A 19,439-nucleotide genomic window follows, 5' to 3' on the forward strand; every position below is an offset into this window, starting at 1 on the left:
GAATTTTTGCAGTAACACTTGCTTCCCAGTTAACTGAAGCCGGTGAATGGTAAATTCAGGTATTACGATATCTCGTGATGTGATATATTGGGACTGAATATCTCGTATTTTGTAATAAGGGGTGATGCGACCATAGTACGAAGGTGGGTTGCATTGATGGGGTATGGATCGGACGGAATGATTACGTGACCGCTCAAATGTTGCGCTGTAGTCGGTGATCCTTGTTATATTATTTTTTTTCCTTTAAACAAAATGTTCTCAAGTCACTTTGGTGATTATACAGTAACTCAATCATGATGGCTCTGTAATATGAGATGAATTTTAGATCTATATTTTATATGATACATTTTTGTAGGGGTGAAATTTTTTCCATTTACGGATGTACAGACCGAACCTTACTAGTTAGTTCATATTGGTACGAATATGCTTGTATTTTGGTAAATCTTCATAATCGATAGGTAATAAGACCGAACCAATTCATAACGGTTGGCTTTGGTATGGAATGTTGTCTACCGGCGGGATACCATACCGGTTGCTGCTACTTCAATGATGTTGCCTTATCAAAATTGCAAATTATTTGTTTAAATTATAACCAACACAAGTTTTTTTACGTTTTTGTTTTTTGTTTTTTCTTTTGCATTGGTTTCTGCATTGGATGTAAACAATTATGAGTCTTAAGACTTTTGAGTTTGGGAGTTTTTTGTATATGTTTGCTGACATTGTTGTTGGCTTATGAAGTTACGATTTAATTTATATTTTATGTTTTTAATTTAGTTCAGTAGTTGTTTTAGGGCTTACAATATGATATCATATTAATAATGCTTCCAGGGTTTGATGTAGTTTTGTGTTCCAGACCTTCATCCGCTCTTGTCCATATACTGAAATGCTTTTGTGAGTGTTCCTGACATTCACAATGATGGACTGGCAAAGCCATCAGCTGATCTCCTTTTTAAAGAAAGAAAAAGATTATATACTCGCTTATTTTTTTTATTTGATATTAAGGATGGAGAATGAATAATGTGTTTTTAGTGTTTTAATCTCCATTTTTTATATCAAATTTAGCAATGTGTGACCATAAATATTTTGACCTTAAGCCACTAAGAGAACGAGACTATATCTTAATATGTATTTGATTGTTGCAATGGCATACAATAGTTAGGACGTGATTTTCAATTATACCATTTTTCTCTTCATCCATGCTCATGTTTACTTTTTAATTTTAAATTTCCTCATATAATTATTGACACTTAGTGGACAAAAATAAATACTTTAGTGGACAAAAATAAATACAAATGTATAGAACATAAAAAGTGCATAAATTATTTTTTGTTTTTAATGGTTGAGAGTTTATAGAATGGATAATAGAAAACCATTGACCACCCCAACAAAATTTATATTTTTTTTGTTACAAAATATAAAAATAATGAGTTGATCACATGCGGTTGGAATGTTGTAAGCTAGACGGCAATTATTTTTCTATTTTATAAAGGAAGCAGCTGGGAAGGAGGAACAAATATATATTTAAAACAAAATGTCAATATCATATAGAAATCTAATTGTGAAATAAACAATTAATTGATTTTGTATATTTATTTTCGATGGTTGGCTAGCTTTTGCAAATGTTTTTATTTTTATTTTATAATTATAACAAAACTAATTAGCACAGTAGTTTATTGATAAATTGATATTTACCTTAACTCGTAAGTAAAAGATCTCATATTCAACTCACATAGACGTATTCTACTTATGTTAAGTTTGATATTCAGTTAATGACTAGCTCATTGGATGGTTCAGCTCAATACTCACTCATAATAGAATATCCTTCTTCCTTAAAAGCAGAATATTGTTGTATTTATGTTTTTAGAGCAAACTAATGGAAGACAAAGAAAAATGCAAGACGTCTTTAGAAGCATGTAGTGTCCGTAGTTCAAAAAAAAAAGTCTCTCGCATGCGCCAGTGGAGAAGTAATATTCTTAATGCGCATGGAAAATAAATATGCAGCAAAATTTTTTACAGGAAATTTAAAAACTACAAAATCAAAGAAATATTTGGAAAGGAGTTGTCCCCCTTTTCTAAGAAATAATGGAAGAAAAATTTGGAAAGGAAGGAAGCATGTTCCGGAATTTGCGGCAGTAATCATGTGCATTAACCTCATAGTCACCACCCACTTCCCCTTAATTATTAGAACACCCTGCACATGCTCGCTCTCAATACGATGATAATCTCCTACTTCTCGTAAAAATATTGTGAGATGAACGACCATTACTTTGGCTGTGACTTTTTTTAATAAATCACTTTTACCTCTAATTTTCTTTTGACCTGTATTTTGCTCTCAAGGTAAGTTTTACTTTGGGAAATGAATTAAATTTTACTTACCTGTTTTTTCACACACTTTTTTTTTTTTTATGGTCATCCGAATGAATATGTCAAATTAAATCAACGATTAAGATTAAACAAGTATGCAATAGGCTAAAAAAGGTATGGAAAAATCACTTCTCTTTCAACTTTTGAGTTGAACGATAGCGTTAGTAGGTTAGAAGTTAATTGTTAGGGGGGAAGGGGAGTCGGTAGGGATCAAACTCACACCAAAATGCATAGGCCTGAATACTTTCCACTACTATGATAATGCGTCATTTGCACTCTCTTTCAATTTCACCTTCTCTATTGGTAATTCTTCATTTTAAGAAAATGATTTCTAGGCACATTTACTACCTATATAAAAGGTTTATTCTAGTCTTTGAAGTGGATTAAGAGAGAATAAAAAACAAAAATAAACACGAGGGTGCAAGAGGAGAAAATAGGTGCTAAAATTCATTTCCCTACTGTGCACACATTTTTCGCTTTGGGCACAACCTTATTTATTTAGGGAGCTGATCTTCAAGTCATTTGACTGAATAAATTAAACAGAAATAACTAATTATATTTAAGCATGGGTGTGTAAGAGGAGAAATAGGGACATCCCATACTAAGTTTGGGGGCGCCTCAAACGAATAAGAATCAAAATTAGAAAACAATGTTAACTTGACCAATCTATACGTCAACGTAATCCCATTCCAATGTCTTCTATTATTTTATTATTATTATTTTTAGTTATTTAATTCAAAGATCACTCATATATTATGCGAAAACAACACATTTTTTTAAACTACTATTAGCACTCCAAAAATCTCATTATGCACTCTAAACTTTTTATAATTAAAAAGAAAGGTACACTTGGGAGAAATGTAGAATGAGATTTTCAGAATGCTAATACAATTCTTTTTTTTTCTTTACCTCAATATGTAGGAAATAGTTCTTGGAATCAATTTTTTCCTTAAAACTCTCTTACATAACGTGACTTAAACACTACTAAATTTTAAATTGTAAATTTTAAGAGAATAAAGTCTAAAAAGAAAAGTTTGGTTCTAAAGCATTTTCCTCGTAATTTACTTGGCCATTTGTGCTACTTTCTTTTTCTTTGGCCACCTCTATGATGCCCTAGTATTAATTAAATCCTATTTGTAGTATTGTTTTGAGTTTAAGGTAAGTTACACTTGACACTTACAAGCATTATCTTCCAATTTGGTGGACCCACTCTTGGTCTACATTCTAAAGCTAGCCAGGTGTTCATGGCTCCAAGGGCACCAAAAACATGAACAATTTGAAAAGATTTGGCTCTAACAAGTCTTGAGTATTAATATATCTCTTCTAACTTTTCTAGGCCAAGACAAAGATTGATCATAAAATTCAAAATAACTTGACTATATGGTTATTCACATGTGAGTTACACTATTTGTGAGAAATAAGTAATGGTAAACGAGCAATCATATTCATCAATAACACCGCTTACATAGAAATGTAAATTACATCACATACTGAGATGAGAAATGTGATTGGTGATATGATATTAAATTACAACTGTATAAGGCTAAATTCTAATAATAAATAAACGAGTTGGGGATTATACGTCAATGTCAGTCACGCAGTTAAACTGCTCATCAATCTCCGTCCTATCAAACTTCCCATCTAAACTTTTTCCTTTTAATTAGTTTGTCTACGCCTCATACAAAATCGTGAAAAGGTCATTTAAAACATTGTTTAAAGATCGAACAAGCTTCAATGTCTTAAAATGGCCTTGGAGATGAGTAAATTTGGGATGGAAAGTTAAGTTGGATTAAGATTGACTACATGTTAATCACAAGTATTGTTTAGAGTTCTTTGTTTATCACAGCAACTAACATTGACATAACCCACAACATAGATTGATAGTGCAATTTGAAAAAATTATAGCCCAGGCCTAAATGTGTTTAACTTGCACTATTATTTAGAGTTCATTGTTAATCACAAGTATTATTCCCTCTAATTATGCCGAATGAGTTTAATTTTTTTTTTTTTGCCTTGGTTTAGCCTAAGGCCTTTCAGACTTTTTGTCAAAACACTAAAGTACATAAACATGATCATTTGCTCACGGAAATTTTTGCCCGCAATTTTTTCCATGAGTGAACGGTTAAAATTTCAACCATTTTTTGTCCTGTGATGAGCAAATCTCCAGTGACTCATCGTTGATTGTTTTGGTTTGATTTTGTAAATTTGCAAACCTGCACCCCTCTCTTTCTTCGATTTTAAATCGTGACTTCTCTATCCCTTTGACTTTAGTATGATATACAATAGATATTTGTCACGTCGCTCAGTATTACGGTGTGGTGGTATTCCTCTTCATTTAGAAGTGAGAGGTCTTAGGTTTGAATCTCGTGGATGACGAATTTGATACCAAATTAGGTTGCATATTGTCTGACTTAGCCGAACACTCCCTCCCTCCCTTTTGTGTAAAAATATCGATATATTAAAAAAAATAGATATTTGTCACATATTTAAAAAAAATGAACTACTCATTTGATAGACGTTTGTTTACGTTAAAAATTAATGACATAAGAGTATTTCTCGAATATGTTTCTTAATATAAAAAAAAATGGCCAAAGAGATTGAAAACTTGAAATATCTCCTCAAGTTTACACATCATAATCCAGTTGTTCTCCATCAAAATCATCAATGGTGTTTGTTCACAACAACCCCCACTCTGTTTCCTCTCTCTTTCTCTAGATTGTGTTATTTTGGGTATTACGAAGGACAAACACCAAATAAAATATTGCATGCATCTGGTAAGTTTTACTAATATTGTTATATATAAGGACATAAAATATAAATAAAAAAAGTTGCACATGATTAAAATAGCAAAGTAGTTAAATATGCGGACCATTTTGTAAATATATTATGACATTATATGATTGCCTTTACGTTTTAGCTTGAGTTTTTTTTGTCTAATTTGGATGTGACATAAGAACTGGTCCTTGTTTAAACATCATGGTGGGTGTCCTCACCGATGGATTTGGATGCTCGTCGGATGCCTTCTCTGGGGATCTTAGGGATCAATGCACATGAACCGTTGATCAAAAATCGTATGGCCACAATTAAATGTTTTTTATATTTTTAAAAGTAAAGTAATCTCGTTTTGCGTGAAAATACAAAATAAATTTTTTTTTATGACCACATGATTTTTGATCAACGGTCCACGTGCGTTGATCCTTAGGATTCCTAAAGAGGGGATCCAACGAGGATCCAAATCCCTCACCGACAAGGGCTTCTACTCGGAAGAGAATCCTCTCCATATTATTTTTGTGAGAATTTTAAAGATTAATTTATTTTAATGGTTATAAATATATCATGCGGTTAATTTTTGTTAGATACTATTTGTATTCCATTTTAAATGAAAATTTTAAAATAATTTTTAACCGTAAAATAACTGATAAACGAATAGAATGAACGGATAAAATCATGTACCCTTTCACTCTATAAAAGTTTTTGAGTAATTTTGAAGGCAGGTGAGGGAGCCCCGTGATTTTGAATTAAGTACCTTGCGTGGATTAAAATTCAAAAAGTATTCAAAACCCCAGTTGATCTTGATCAACACACGTGTCAAAATGTTATTAGATCAACCATGGTATGTCACTCAAAGTAAAAGAATGAGGGGGCTCCATCTCCATCTTAGAGTCAAAAGACATTTGACATGCCATCACATTTTACGGGCTTCATCTGCATAATTGGCTATTAGTGTCATGTTTCATATAGGGGATAATATTACGCTCCAATGTATGACATGGAACGAATGAATGGAAAATTAAATCTTCAATTATACAATTTAAACGATTGGTGATTTAACAATCAAAGATTTTGATATATAAATGTCAATCTTTAATTGATTGTAAAACTCAATTTTATCAACAACTAATAGTAGTCCACGTATCACTTTTCGAAATTTTTTCTTTCTTAAGTAGAGGTTAAACAATTCTCTTTGAGAGATTTTTGCAATTAAATTGATTCCCTCAACACCACCATTCCACATCACATACTCTTTTTGTTTTTATCAACTATTTCTTGTAGCAACTTAGTACTACGATCTAAGTATTCCTTTTCACTTGCAAATGAGAGGTCTTAGGTTCAATTCTTTCCAAAGGCAAATTTGAATCACATTATTGCTAGCCCATTGTGAGGCTTAACCTACCTTAGTGTAGAGAATATCGTTTGTTAAAAAAAAAAAAAAAATATATATATATATATATATATATATATATATATATTCTTCTCAATGTTTCAATATTTTCTTATTTGACCTAGTGAAGGTAAGGTTAAGAAGAAATTCAAATGCAAAGCCTTTAATTAGTTGAATAACTCAGCCAGCAAAAGGGGACAAACCATCTAAAAAATAAAATAAAATAAAGTTGAACTTAATTTAATGTGTTAGTGTTGACTCTAAAAATTACAAAACCTACGTGGCGCGCAGGCCGAGTAACTAACAAGCTAACTACGTCATTCGGTTGAATGCGGGGCGTGCCAACTCGTCGGCCGAGCTTGGCCGAGGAGTAAAATTTGTTGATGTCGCGTCGAGCGCGTCGTTGACTTCTCTATCTTGCGATTGCGACCGAGGAAGGAACACTCTCGGTTTCTGGGTTCTATAGCCTGAAGACAAGGCTACTAATTCTTCGGAGTTCACAAATCGTCGGAGCCCGATTCGGCCACTGTGATTATATTCGTAAGAGTATAAGCACGCCGAATTGAGACCAAACTATATGGGCACAGGTACTCAAATGTGATGTATGTCTTGATGGTAAACGTAGTTTGGCCGTCGGAATGCCGAACCCTGAAACTTACTTGCGAGTATCCAATCATAAAATCACTCGGCGTCCAATATGCCGAGCAATGCAATTCGTAACACCTGACTATGCCGAGAAGGCTAGCAAGATGACCTCTACCAACAAGGATTCGAAAACCCTTCTCGGCCGAGACTTAGATAGGTAACCGGTATGCCTCGACGCAGTGCTGTTTATCCAAACTGAAGGTGCTTCTCTGTCGGCTGATTCTGCGGCAGCAGTGCTGTTTATCCAAACTGAAGGTGCTCGCCGGGTGCCTCCACAGTGCTGTTTATCCAAACTGAAGGTGTATCGGCAGAAAAAGAAAAAGAAAAGATCTCAAGGTATTTGAGAGGTTTTGCGCAGGGCAATTGTATGCAGATTTTGAAGGCCCTTTCTGTTGCATGATTTCTTGTATTTATAGCACCCCATTCCTTGAGACCGATTTGCATCCTGATCTGGATTGGGAGTCCTTGTCCCGTTTCAACTCTAACTCGAACAAACCTACTCCCACTGGGATTCTGAATTTTCCTTCTTTTCGAGGCTTTATTCTTTGCCGGTCGGGAATCCTGGTCGCACCAGGACTTCCTCGACCTTTTCTATTTATCTGGACTACTTAGGATAGGACTTGACTGACCCTGCCAACTGGCCTGGGATTTATCATTCGGCCCATAGTATTTGACATAACCTTGGGCCGAGCACATCCTGCTGCTTGGCCCAACAATATTATTTTGGGCCCAAACAGTTAGTTTTGGGAGTTTTTGGCTTAATGGTGCGATATTAGATAATCTGTCCTCATCACAGTGGATATGAAAGGTAAGAAATTTCAAAGTGGTCAAAAAATTAGGAAAGGGAAGAACAGCTCATTCCTCATTGATTTGGTAGAAGCAGCTTGCAGGTTCTTTTCTTTAGGGGATGAAAATGGAGCACACTTGGCGAGATTAACTCTTCGTCAACGATCACATGCGAGGCATCGATCATTTGGTAAAGGAAAAAGGACCACCCCAATCAGAAACCCCCGTGCATTCCCGTTCTACCAAAATTATTAATAGTAAGAAGGAAAATAAAATATATTGGCCATCTCCAACCGAAGGGTCCAGAGAGCCAAAGTGCCGAAAATAGCCTAACAACAATCTCCAACCGGGGACTAGGCCAGAGGGCTCGTGGGCCCCACAGAATCTGAAAGGGCCAAAGGACCAGAGGGCTAGCCCTTTCCAGCCAGCCAGCCCCGGGCTAGCCAGAATTTTGCTTAAAACTGTCGAATATAACCGAAATGAATAATTTTGTTTATCGCAATAGTGTCGGTTATAACCGACACGAATAGAAACGGCTAGACATGAATAATTTTGATTAATTGCAATCGTGTCGGTTATAATCGACATGAATAGTAATTTGAATTGCAATTGTGTCGGTTAAAACCGACACAAATAGTATGAAATTTTTTAATACAACGACTAGCTGAGTTAGCCAGCCGTTGTATTCAATTTTTTTAAATTCCATTTTTTTCCTATAACTTCTATTTCACAAAATTTGTTTCATATTTTTTTTTAAATTCTATTTTTTTTCTATAACTTCCTAAGTCATTATATAACATTAAATTAAATTAAGTAAAATGAAACAACATTAAACAATATGAATTTAATTGTTGTAGTTTATAAATTTAAATAATAAATTATGTTTGGCCCTATAGCCCTTTGGCCCTCGGTTGGAGACGGTTTTTTGTGATAGGGCTAAAACGAGCCCTATGACCCTTTGGCCTTCAATTGGAGACGGAGGCAAATATGGTCATGTATCGTTCATTAAAATATTAATATTTTGGAGGCCCAGAGGACTAAAACGAGCCCTCTGGCCAACCCTTGGTTAGAGATGACCTTAATGCGGGACAAGGCCAAAACCCATACATCAAAGTAAATCAGTGAAAACGATAATGAGGGTAAAAAGACAAGTCTCGACCATAAGCCAAAGCCACAGATCCTAGGATCATAGATCACCGATAATAAGTACATGCCGCAAACCCATAAAAAGCTAACAAATTAACAATCTGATTACCTTCTCAATAATTATGTGCGTAAATAAATTTAACAAACACACCATAAAAAATTGAGTCATTTATCTAGTGAAACAAATAGAACTTTAATTCATGTCTCGTTGTGACTTTCAATGCTATGTAATTTTACAGGTGGCAAGTTTGTGTCCTATGTCGTTTTGACACAAATAATCACATTGGATCCATCAAGTTGTATCATGTTTTCTCTTCATCGAGAAATTAAACTATTTGTATCATCTCACGAGTGCATACTAGACAACATGTTGAAATGGTTACAAAAGCTATCATTAGTCGCTCGTGCCATCATGCGCATAAACCGTCCGCCATCAACAACTGCGATCAATACAACATATATACGACTGACCCTAGCACTCGTTGAATGTTTCACAATCAACAAAGGTGGCCACCATGGCAGTGGTGCATGTGATTCTCAAATTGTACGTGCAATATGCGTGGTGCTGCATCAATCACTTTGTTATAAATGTGCGAATTGAATTAAAAGGTCCATCCGAACGACATTAATTTCGTCACCCCACACACTAATTAACCACAACAGGAATACGTCAGCTTCTCAATCATATATTGCTCAAAGAAAATGCTAACATTGGTATATACAATAAGAACCATTAGAATGTTAGTTGGCTGTGGCATATATATGTATAGAAACAAAACCTTCTTGAGCATGAACTTGACTTTGATGCATCAGACAAATGTTAATCACAACCAAATGCACGAGGGTTCAAATGGTAGGTTTCGTTTTCTCCGGGCTACATTATACTTCGGAAAAGTGAGTCCCACGCACCATTTTCTTCTCCTGTAGATTCCTATTTATTTTTGGTCTATAGTATAGATTGAATCAATCAAGGGAGAATCAAAGTGACATAGGTAAACAAAGTGTGCAGAAATCATCTCTCTGTTCGTGTGGTTTTACTTGTTTCCCATTTCGGTAATGTCATTTTAATTTTGGGAATTTTAGTTGCAGAGCTCGGTTTGATTTGCAATCAAGTCCAAATCATAAATTACGTTAAATTTATAGATGGAAATTTATAAATGCTCCTAACAATTAAGAGTGAGGAGTAAGGAAAAGAACCTAGAACTTCTGATGCAGAGGTAAACGCCCTTAACAATTGCGCTACAAGCCCATTGATTTTTCTTAACTAGACTTATATGACTTCCATTGCAAACTAAACCAAACTACATGGCCAAAATTGTGTGACCTAAAACCTTCTGCAACATTGACATCATATCATAGTGGTCCCTAATTGCTAGAAAAATAGTTTACCACACTTAATTGATAGGGTTGCTACTGCAAACATAGTACGTATATCAGCCTCCCAACTGCAACAAACATTGATGAGTGATGAAATATAGATATCAGTCACACTCTCCTCTCCTACACCCCATTGTCCAAGAAAATTGTAGTCACCCACCTTTCGATCTTTCTCCAGTGGGGGGTGGTCATCTAACTTCCGTTCTTGTACTTTCTTCTTTACCATTGGACTAAAATCAGAACGATGGATGACCACAATTTTCTTGGACCACAGGCTCTAGGAGAACGGAACTCATAGAGATATATAGATATATGAATATATAGATATAGAAGTGGTAAAGCCATAGTACCGTGGTTCATTGAATAACAAGACCAACTCACTGAAATATCAGATTGAACTAGGATAGGCTATAAGAGGGGTTATCACAACTAGCATCTGGTCCTACTGGTCGAATTTGATGCCATCACTTTCCTTTTCCTTCCCATTATTTAATGTAAGAACCAAAAACAAATCTTTCAAGGAGATTCTTACAAGCTGTAGCTGCTGTGCAAGATTGGCCGCTCAGAAATTTATTGGGTTTTGTATGAACAATTCGGCCTTGTTTTGTTTCTTGATGACAGATCCGAACTTGGCCCAAAATTGCGAGTATAGACCGACACGGATCTCCATTGGAGATGGTCTAACAAAACATAGTTTTCTAAAGGGTTTTTCTCCAAACTGTGAACATCTGTCTATATATTGGGCTGTCAATTCAAGCATATTCCAAGTCTCCCATAAGTTAGCGTTACAATCACCGACAGCACAAAGAATGCAAGCAATGGGTGAACATATAAATCCAAAAGAAGTTTAAACAGGTACTCATGAATTTCGTTTCTTGAACTTTTGAAGCACAGAGAGAGAGCTCTAAAGCTGTTAATTGAGAATACTACTCAAATAAAGCGAATTAGTGGCTACTGTGCATGATACATGAAAAGTGTGAAGGTTTTTCGTTTCGATTTCCGAAGAACAAGTATCAGTATTAAGGGAAAGAGAGAGTTTGCAGACAAGAACAAAGTTATTTAGACTTCACTTTTTGTAGGCATCCCATAGGATGCCTAGATCTACATTACCTCCAGAAAGTATAATTCCGATGTTGCTGCAATCCTTCCAAGCAGAATTTTTCTTGAAACTTTTGGACAAAACAGCAGCAAGGCCTATTGCTCCACTGGGTTCTACTGCAACCTTCAAAATCTCGTAACAGAGTTTCATAGCATTTATTATCTCCTCGTCATTTACAGTTATAACACCATCGACAAGATCTCTTACAACGGGCCTGGTTCCAGTGCAAAGAAAGAAAGAGTTAAGGCAAATTGCTAAATATAAGTAAAAGCTCATTAATACTGAGCTAGGCAGGAATTTCATTATCGACAAGATGAAGATAGATTTCTAATGAACCGCTTGGATAAAATGTGATCTTCCTTTACCAAGTAAGGTCTCCAAGAAAAGCTCGAAGCCCATCTGCAACAGTGTTGGTCTCAGGCAATGTTATTATCCTCCCAGCTGATTTGGATTGAGCTGCATCGTTAGCACCCTCAGGTTCAGCTGCAAAAATTCGAATCGCAGGGTTGATGGACTTGGCAGCCAAAGCCACCCCTGATATCAAGCCACCTCCTATACAGACAGATGTACATAAATCAATACTACTAGAAAGATTAAAAGTCAACAACAGAATATTGAGGAACAAAAGTGAACTAATCAAACAAATTTTATGATTATATGTAACTAAACCAACCACTTATGGGTACTATAATGCCATCTAACTGTGGAACTTGTTGCTCCAGAAGCTCCAGTGAAATGGTACCCTGCCCACTGCAAGAACAGTTAAACTTAAACATGCCATAAAGCCCTAATCTCATCAGGTACGTTAATGAATGTTACTGTTTTCAAATACGTTAATACGTAGTATAGCATTGTCTAGCAGCATCTAATGGATTAACCTACAAGGAACAAGTTTCGCTAATGCATCTGAAATTATTTAAGTAATCGTAATACTTGCTGAGGAGTAACCAGGGTAGTACATCGCCATGAAATTCAAGGGAACAGCTATTGGTGTTTTTCTGAGAGAAAATATGGGAAACGCAATACTACCAGCAGTTTCATAAATCATAATATGATTTTGATTCGGTTCTTCAAGTAAACACACTCTTACTGTAAAGCAATCTGTTTAAGTTGTCTTTATCGTGCATCAGCTCATGAGAATTTCAACATACATTTTAAGTTTCAATAACATTTGCACAGAACAAGCCTATCTTTGAGCAAAAGATTCATGTTCTTCCCTTATCATAGGCGAAATTTCAAACATATGTGATTAAATGCAAATAAACTGAAGTCAATTTGTACCTTATTATGCGCCTATCATTGTAAGGATGGAGAAGAACTGCACCAGTTTCATGCAACACCTTAGCTGCTGTACTTTCCCTTGACTGCATAGTGGCCTCACTCCAGATAACCTGACCACCGTAACGAATAACATTCTCAACTTTGCACTTGGGAGCATTTTTTGGTATAACTATGTATGCAGGGATCCCCCGTAGTTTTGCAGCCAAAGACAATGCTGCGGCATGGTTACCACTAAATTCGGAGGACAAAAATCAGGCTGTAATCATACAAATTGGTTAAGGAAAGTAGCGATGACACGCAAATGAGCGGAAATCAAACCTGCTGTGTGTTACAACCCCTTTAGCAGCCTGATCATCATCAAGTGAAAACACGGCATTGCAAGCGCCTCTGAATTTGAAAGCGCCACTGTATAGGCAGGCACATAGATTACCCTAATGAAATCCCAACGTCGTTACGAAAGAAAAGAAGACACGCATGATTGAGTGCCAAGTAGAGTCTCACCCCTTCTGTAAACATTCGCATTTGAAAAAAAGGCGTCTTCCTGAAAGAGCATTGAGGGATTCCGAGGTGAAGACCGGAGTTTTGTGCACGAATGGCTCGATGCGTGCTTGCGCTTCCCTTATAGAGGAAATATCAGCAGCATATTTCGTCTCCGGCAATTGACTCCCTGCTTCCATCGCTATCCCAACACCAACAAAGTCTTGATTGCAAAATTGACATGGAATTCACAAAATTCTAGTTCCATATTTTGAAAATTGACAGAGAATTTAAAGAGAAATTTTAAACTGGTAATCCCTTAATTTAACGACTTTAGATGTTGACAAGTAGTGGGAGTATTTGAAGCATGCTACGTTCAACAAAAGCAATAACAAACGTTTGAGAGTTTGAACAACTTACGGTGTTCGTTGGCCAAATATTCCAGAAACGCAGATTGCTCAGCTCTTCTACTTCCACTCTTTCAGAATTCATATATTTAAGCTTTGAGTGCGGATCTGCTATGCCCAGAACCCCTGTACCCGCCCTCTGCCTGCCTATAGTGTTGACAAGTGTCCCATAACTACAATACAAGTTAAACTCTGTTAAGTGGACACAAAATGAAATAAAATAAAACAAAAAACTTGAAAGGAAAACTGAAATGATTGGAAACAAAGGAAGAACGAGAAAGGGAGAGAGAAGAAGATTTTGCCGGTGGAGGAGACAGGTCGCCGACGGCGGGATGGCTGACGGTTTGAGCGTAGGTGGCAGTTTCAGTGGCTGGTTTGGTTTAATTTTTCTAATTTTCAAGGCCTAATCAGATTATTAGTTCCCCTGATGAAATGATAGTCAGAAGCTAACCCTATGATAAAAAACAAAATTGAGATTTAAGCTCCTGTTATAAAGTTTATTACGACTTAAACCCAAAATTAAAAATTATATCAACCTTCTGTTAATTATTAATACATGAGCCATACATATGAGGTTAAAACGAAACTCTCAGTTAATTGTTAGTATGTGAAGCTTACATGCGAGGCTAACTTTATTTTTTTTAGCTGCACATGTAAGTCTCATGTGCTATTTAAAGGAAAGTTGAAGAAATTTTCAATTTTTGGTTTAAATCCTATCAAACTTTACTACAAAAGCTTAAACCTAATTTTTTAACCACATGCACTATTTTCTGATTATCCTCACCATGGGAACTATTAATCCAACTAAGTTAATTTTCAAAGCTAACAGAGTTATGAAAGTGTTATTAAGAGAACACGTGTCCAAACTTTAAATTTTGTAAGAGCAACTCCACCGTGGGAGTTTCCTCAGGAGACAAGCCAGGAAAAAGGGCCCAAAAGCTCGGCGTTATAGCTCCAACGTGGGGAGCCCGATGGACAGTGGAGGTCCAAGCACCAGGCTTGTGAGGAATTGCTAGCCTGCGAGCCTGAAGTGGATCTAACACAGGGCTGACATGTAACATCCCACATCGTCCAGGGGAGTGATCCTTAAATGTATATTCTCATCCCTACCTAGCACGAGGCCTTTTGGGAGCTCATTGGCTTTGGGTTCCGTAGGAACTCCGAAGTTAAGCAAGAAGGGGCTAGAGCAATCCCATGATGGGTGACCCACTGGGAAGTTGCTCGTGAGTTCCCAAAAACAAAACCGTGAGGGAATGGTAAGCCCAAAGCGGACAATATCATGCTACGGTGGTGGAGCGAGCCCGGGGAAGTGGTCCCGCCCAGGCCGGGATGTGACAAATTGGTATTAGAGCCTTACTCTAGTTGCGTGTGTGCCGACGAGGACATCGGGCCCCTAAGGGGGGTGGACTGTAACATCTCACATCGCCCAGGGGAGTGATCCTTAAATGTATATTTCTACCCCTACCTAGCACGAGGCCTTTTGGGAGCTCACTGGATTTGAGTTCCCGTAGGAACTCCAAAGTTAAGTGAGAAGGGGGCTAGAGCAATCCCATGATGGGTGACCCACTGGGAAGTTGCTCGTGAGTTCCCAAAAACAAAACCGTGAGGGAATGGTAAGCCCAAAGCGGACATTATTGTGCTACAGTGGTGGAGCGGGCCTGGGGAAGTGGTCCTGCCTGGGCCGGGATGTGACATGACGTCATCCAAGCGTCAGCCCAATTTTTTTTTTTCCTGTTAGGCGCGTGCACCTCACCCGCGTGTGGGGGGCGTCACCAGTCACGGTTTCAGCCCCTGGGGCCTACGACACAATTTCAAAAAGTTACCATTGGGAAACCACGTGGCTTCCCATGGTCTGTTGGATCTCAACGGTTATATAATATGGACCGTCCGATTTGCAACAGTAAACAAAAATTAAAAAAATCTTATTTAATATCAACCGTTGGATATGAGATCAACGGTTAATATTATTCTCCTTTATAAATAAAAAAATAGTTTTAAAATTCAGAAATGTTACCGTTGTGCCACATGGCACAATCTGGAGTGTTGAAATTTTTTTTTAAATCCAACGGCAGAGATTAATTAGTTGAATAAAAAAAATTTAAAAATTGTAAAAAATGAATAAAAATCCAAAAAAAAAATTTGAAATTTTTTTAAAAAAATTGTTTTTACTTTTCTATAAATACCTTTTCATTATCATCTACCTTACACCATAATTTCATATTTTCTCAACTACTTTCAATCACATTCCTATCTTTCTCTCAAAGTTTCAATCCAATTTTTTTTCAACAAAATGACTACTGATGCAGGTACGAATTGGACGCTTCTTGAAAATATTATGTTGTGTACTAACTGGGTTGAAGTTACTCATAGTTCCCTTACGGGTAATGAGATGCAGTTGCGAAAAATGTGGAGTCTTATTCATACCAATTATCTTGAGAAAATGGGTGGGAAAAGAACCAAAGAATTGATGTCCAGTCGTTGGAAATTACTTCGCCAATCGTTTAGTACGTGGAGAGACGCCTTGGCACAAGCCGGTACTAATATTCGAAGTGGGGAAAATTACGCGGATCAGGTAACAATATATTATTAATTTGTTTGTACTATACCTAAATTTACATTATAATTATTTGTTTGTATTATTTATTTGTTACCTACTTTCATTATAATTATTTGTTTGTATTATTTATTAATTACCTACTTTCATTATAATTATTTGTTTGTATTATTTATTAGTTACCCACTTTCATTATAATTATTAGTTTGTATTATTTATTTGTTACCTACTTTCTTTATAATTATTTGTTTGTATTATTTATTTGTTACCTACTTTCATTATAATTATTTCTTATCCCGCATTGTGTAGCAACTTCAAGCACAAGCTTGGTATGGTGCCAAAACAAAAACCAAAAATAAATCATTCAACCGGTGGGAATGTTGGAATATTGTCAAAGATTGTCCTAAATTCAAAGTTATGCATGTCGGTCCAGAAGTTTTCATGAACAACAACCCTCTACACTCTACACCTAATCATGGCTCACATGTTCATGAAGATGAAACAGAAGAAGTGCCCAAAACGCCCCCCTGAACAAGCGTCGGGATTGACCCGTTATCCAATTAGGCCTCAAGGTAAGAAGACTTCAAAAATGGAGTGCTTCGAACAATGATTATGCAAAGTATATGGAACAACTTACTCGCCAAGGTGAATTGACTTTGGTGCGGGAAATGGCGAAATTTGAGGCTGATAAGGCTAGATAGGAGGCAAATGCTGCAGCTGTTGAGAGAACATTTCAAGCTAATGAGAGAGAAAGAGAGCTACTTAGGCAAGAAAGGGAATAGGTTAGAGAAGAAAGAATGGCTCAACGGGATTGTGACATTATGAACACGCCTTTAGAAGGGAAGACTCCAAATTCTAAATATTTTTGGAAGTCGAAGAAAACGGATGTGGTGCGAATGAGGCGTACAAGAAAAGTGAGAGCAAGAGGAGATGGTCCTAGCACGACAAGAGAAGATCATCCTAGCACCACAAATTGGTTAAGTGATGATGAATAAAGTACTTTTTGTAATCGGAACTCATAATTTTCCAATCATTTTGGGTTGTAATTTCTTATTTATTGAATAGAGTACTTTATATTGTTTCCAATTTATTGATTTTAGTACTTTATTTAATTTGGTAATTTATTTATACTAAGAGAATCTTTATTCAAAATACATTTAAACACACCAAATAAAATTACATAAACATACCAAATAACAAAAAACTAGCTAAATAAACTAAAAGAAACACACCAAATGAAATTAAATAAACACACCAAAAAAAAACATACACACTAAATGAACTTAAGTATCTTGAGCTTGTTTCAATTCCCACTGGTACTCTATCAAATCAATTTGTTGGGCAATGTACATAGATGGCCTTTGAAGTGCAGTATATCGTTGAATGATCAATTCATTGTAACGTTCATCCCTTTCTAATGGCTCATGTTGCACGTGTTCTTCGATGGTGTCATGAGCACAATATATACGTGTTCTTGAATTGTTCATCGTGTCTAGCTCATATTCATCAAAGGCATCATAATCGTACTCATCTTCCACAATCATGTTGTGAAGAATGATGCACGTCATCATGATGGATCAAAACGACTCTACATCAAACAATCTGGCATCACCCTTGACGATCGCCCAGCGAACTTGGAGGATACCAAAACAATGCTCCACATCTTTCCTGCACCCCTCTTGACAGCTTGCAAAGTGTTTTTCCTTTGCATTTCACGGACGTGGCACTGTTTTGACAAATGTTGACCACCTTGGGTAAATGTCGTCTGCTAGGTAGTATGGCCCATCGTACATACGTCCGTTGACGCAATACGTGACTTTTGGTGCCTTTCTTTGCAGGACATCGTTGAACACTGGGGATTGGGTAAAGACGTTGAGGTCATTTTGAGCTCCCGAAACCCTGAAAAAGGCGTGCCAAATCCATATATCAAAAGATGCCACCGCCTCCAAAATGATACTTTTTGCTCATTTTCTATCCCCATAAGCGCTTTGCCATGCACTTGGACAATTTTTCCATGTCCAGTGCATACAATCGATGTTTTCAATCATCCTAGAAAAATCTCGTATCTCGCCCTTCTTCAGAAGCCTTTGCAAGTCCATGTCAGTAGGTTTCCGAAGGTACTCTGCGGTGTAGATAGATTCAATTGCTCTACAAAACCTTATCAAGGACTCAAGAATGGTTGATTTCCCCATCCTCGTTATCTCATCCACTTGGTCTGCAGATGCTCCATATGCAAGCATCCGCAATGCAGCAATAATTTTTTGCTGGTGAAGGAGACTCATAGCACCAAAAACATCATTCTTTTGCACAAAGTAAGAATCATGGTTGCAAATAGCAACCATGATTTTGTTGAACAAATGTCGTCACATTCTAAAACGACATCTAAAATACGTATCAGGGAATGCACTATTACGGACAAAATAATCGTCTAAGAGTTCCGTACCTCGTCGTTGCCTACTTCTATCAAGGTTTCCGGAATGGTTGGGCCTGCAAATCTGACCCACAACTTGGATGACTCGACAGGAATGTGAAGCTCTTGCCATTCTTGCTTTGTTATCTCTCCTTCTACGCTCCTTATCCTCTTCCCTTTCATTTTGGGCCACTTGGAGATTGAACATTCCTTCTGATTGGTTAAACAATTCTTCCTCTTGTTGATTGATTTTCCCATAACATCCTTGAAGAAGAAGACATTGTAAAAATGAAGCAGAAACTATGAATAATGATAGAGATTTTGGTGAAGAAGGAAGCATAAATTATGAATAATGATAGAGATCTTGAGAAAATTGGTGTGAGATTTGTGAGGATGGATGGTGGATTATATGGAGGATTAAAAAAAGATTAGGTTGTAGATAATGCCACGTGGCATGCCGTCATTCATTAAAAATCTGATGGAAATCTATCCTCAAATATTGTAAACAGATTATGACACGTGGTGCAACATAATTGGTTAATAATCTTATCGGAAATCCATCACCAATAATTGTATTTTCAGATAATGACACGTGGCGCAATGAGTACGATTAAAAATCTTATCAGAAATCCATCACCAATAATTGTCTTTTCAGATTTTATGACAAATGACGCAACGAGAACGATTAAAAATATTATCCAAAATTACAAATAAAATTATGTTGTATTATT

At 36.5% G+C, this 19,439-nt stretch overlaps 1 protein-coding gene and 1 pseudogene across 3 annotated transcripts; both read right to left on the reverse strand.

Annotated features, from left to right (window-relative positions):
* Positions 1-11,290: 11,290 nt before the first annotated feature.
* SR (serine racemase) lies at positions 11,291-13,931 on the reverse strand. 3 transcript variants are annotated; one of them, XM_068450845.2, is made up of 7 exons: positions 13,758-13,899; positions 13,362-13,539; positions 13,179-13,265; positions 12,861-13,091; positions 12,253-12,329; positions 11,945-12,131; positions 11,291-11,793 (listed from the first exon to the last, which is right to left on the reverse strand). In XM_068450845.2, exons 2-7 carry the CDS (start codon positions 13,535-13,537, stop codon positions 11,547-11,549), a joined length of 1,005 nt encoding a protein of 334 aa, XP_068306946.2. In that variant the 5' UTR covers positions 13,538-13,539; positions 13,758-13,899; the 3' UTR covers positions 11,291-11,546. The 3 variants fall into 3 exon arrangements, with proteins under 3 accessions (XP_068306946.2, XP_088551909.1, XP_068306947.2); XM_088695783.1 differs by having other exon boundaries at positions 13,362-13,560; positions 13,758-13,869; XM_068450846.2 differs by having other exon boundaries at positions 11,456-11,793; positions 13,362-13,569; positions 13,754-13,931.
* A 3,650-nt stretch (positions 13,932-17,581) lies between these two features.
* Positions 17,582-18,989, reverse strand: LOC137710051 (uncharacterized; annotated as a pseudogene).
* Positions 18,990-19,439: the final 450 nt, after the last annotated feature.

Source organism: Pyrus communis, chromosome 6 (genome assembly GCF_041283825.1).
Source record: "Pyrus communis isolate YQ-2024b chromosome 6, ASM4128382v1, whole genome shotgun sequence".
Lineage (NCBI taxonomy): Eukaryota > Viridiplantae > Streptophyta > Magnoliopsida > Rosales > Rosaceae > Pyrus > Pyrus communis.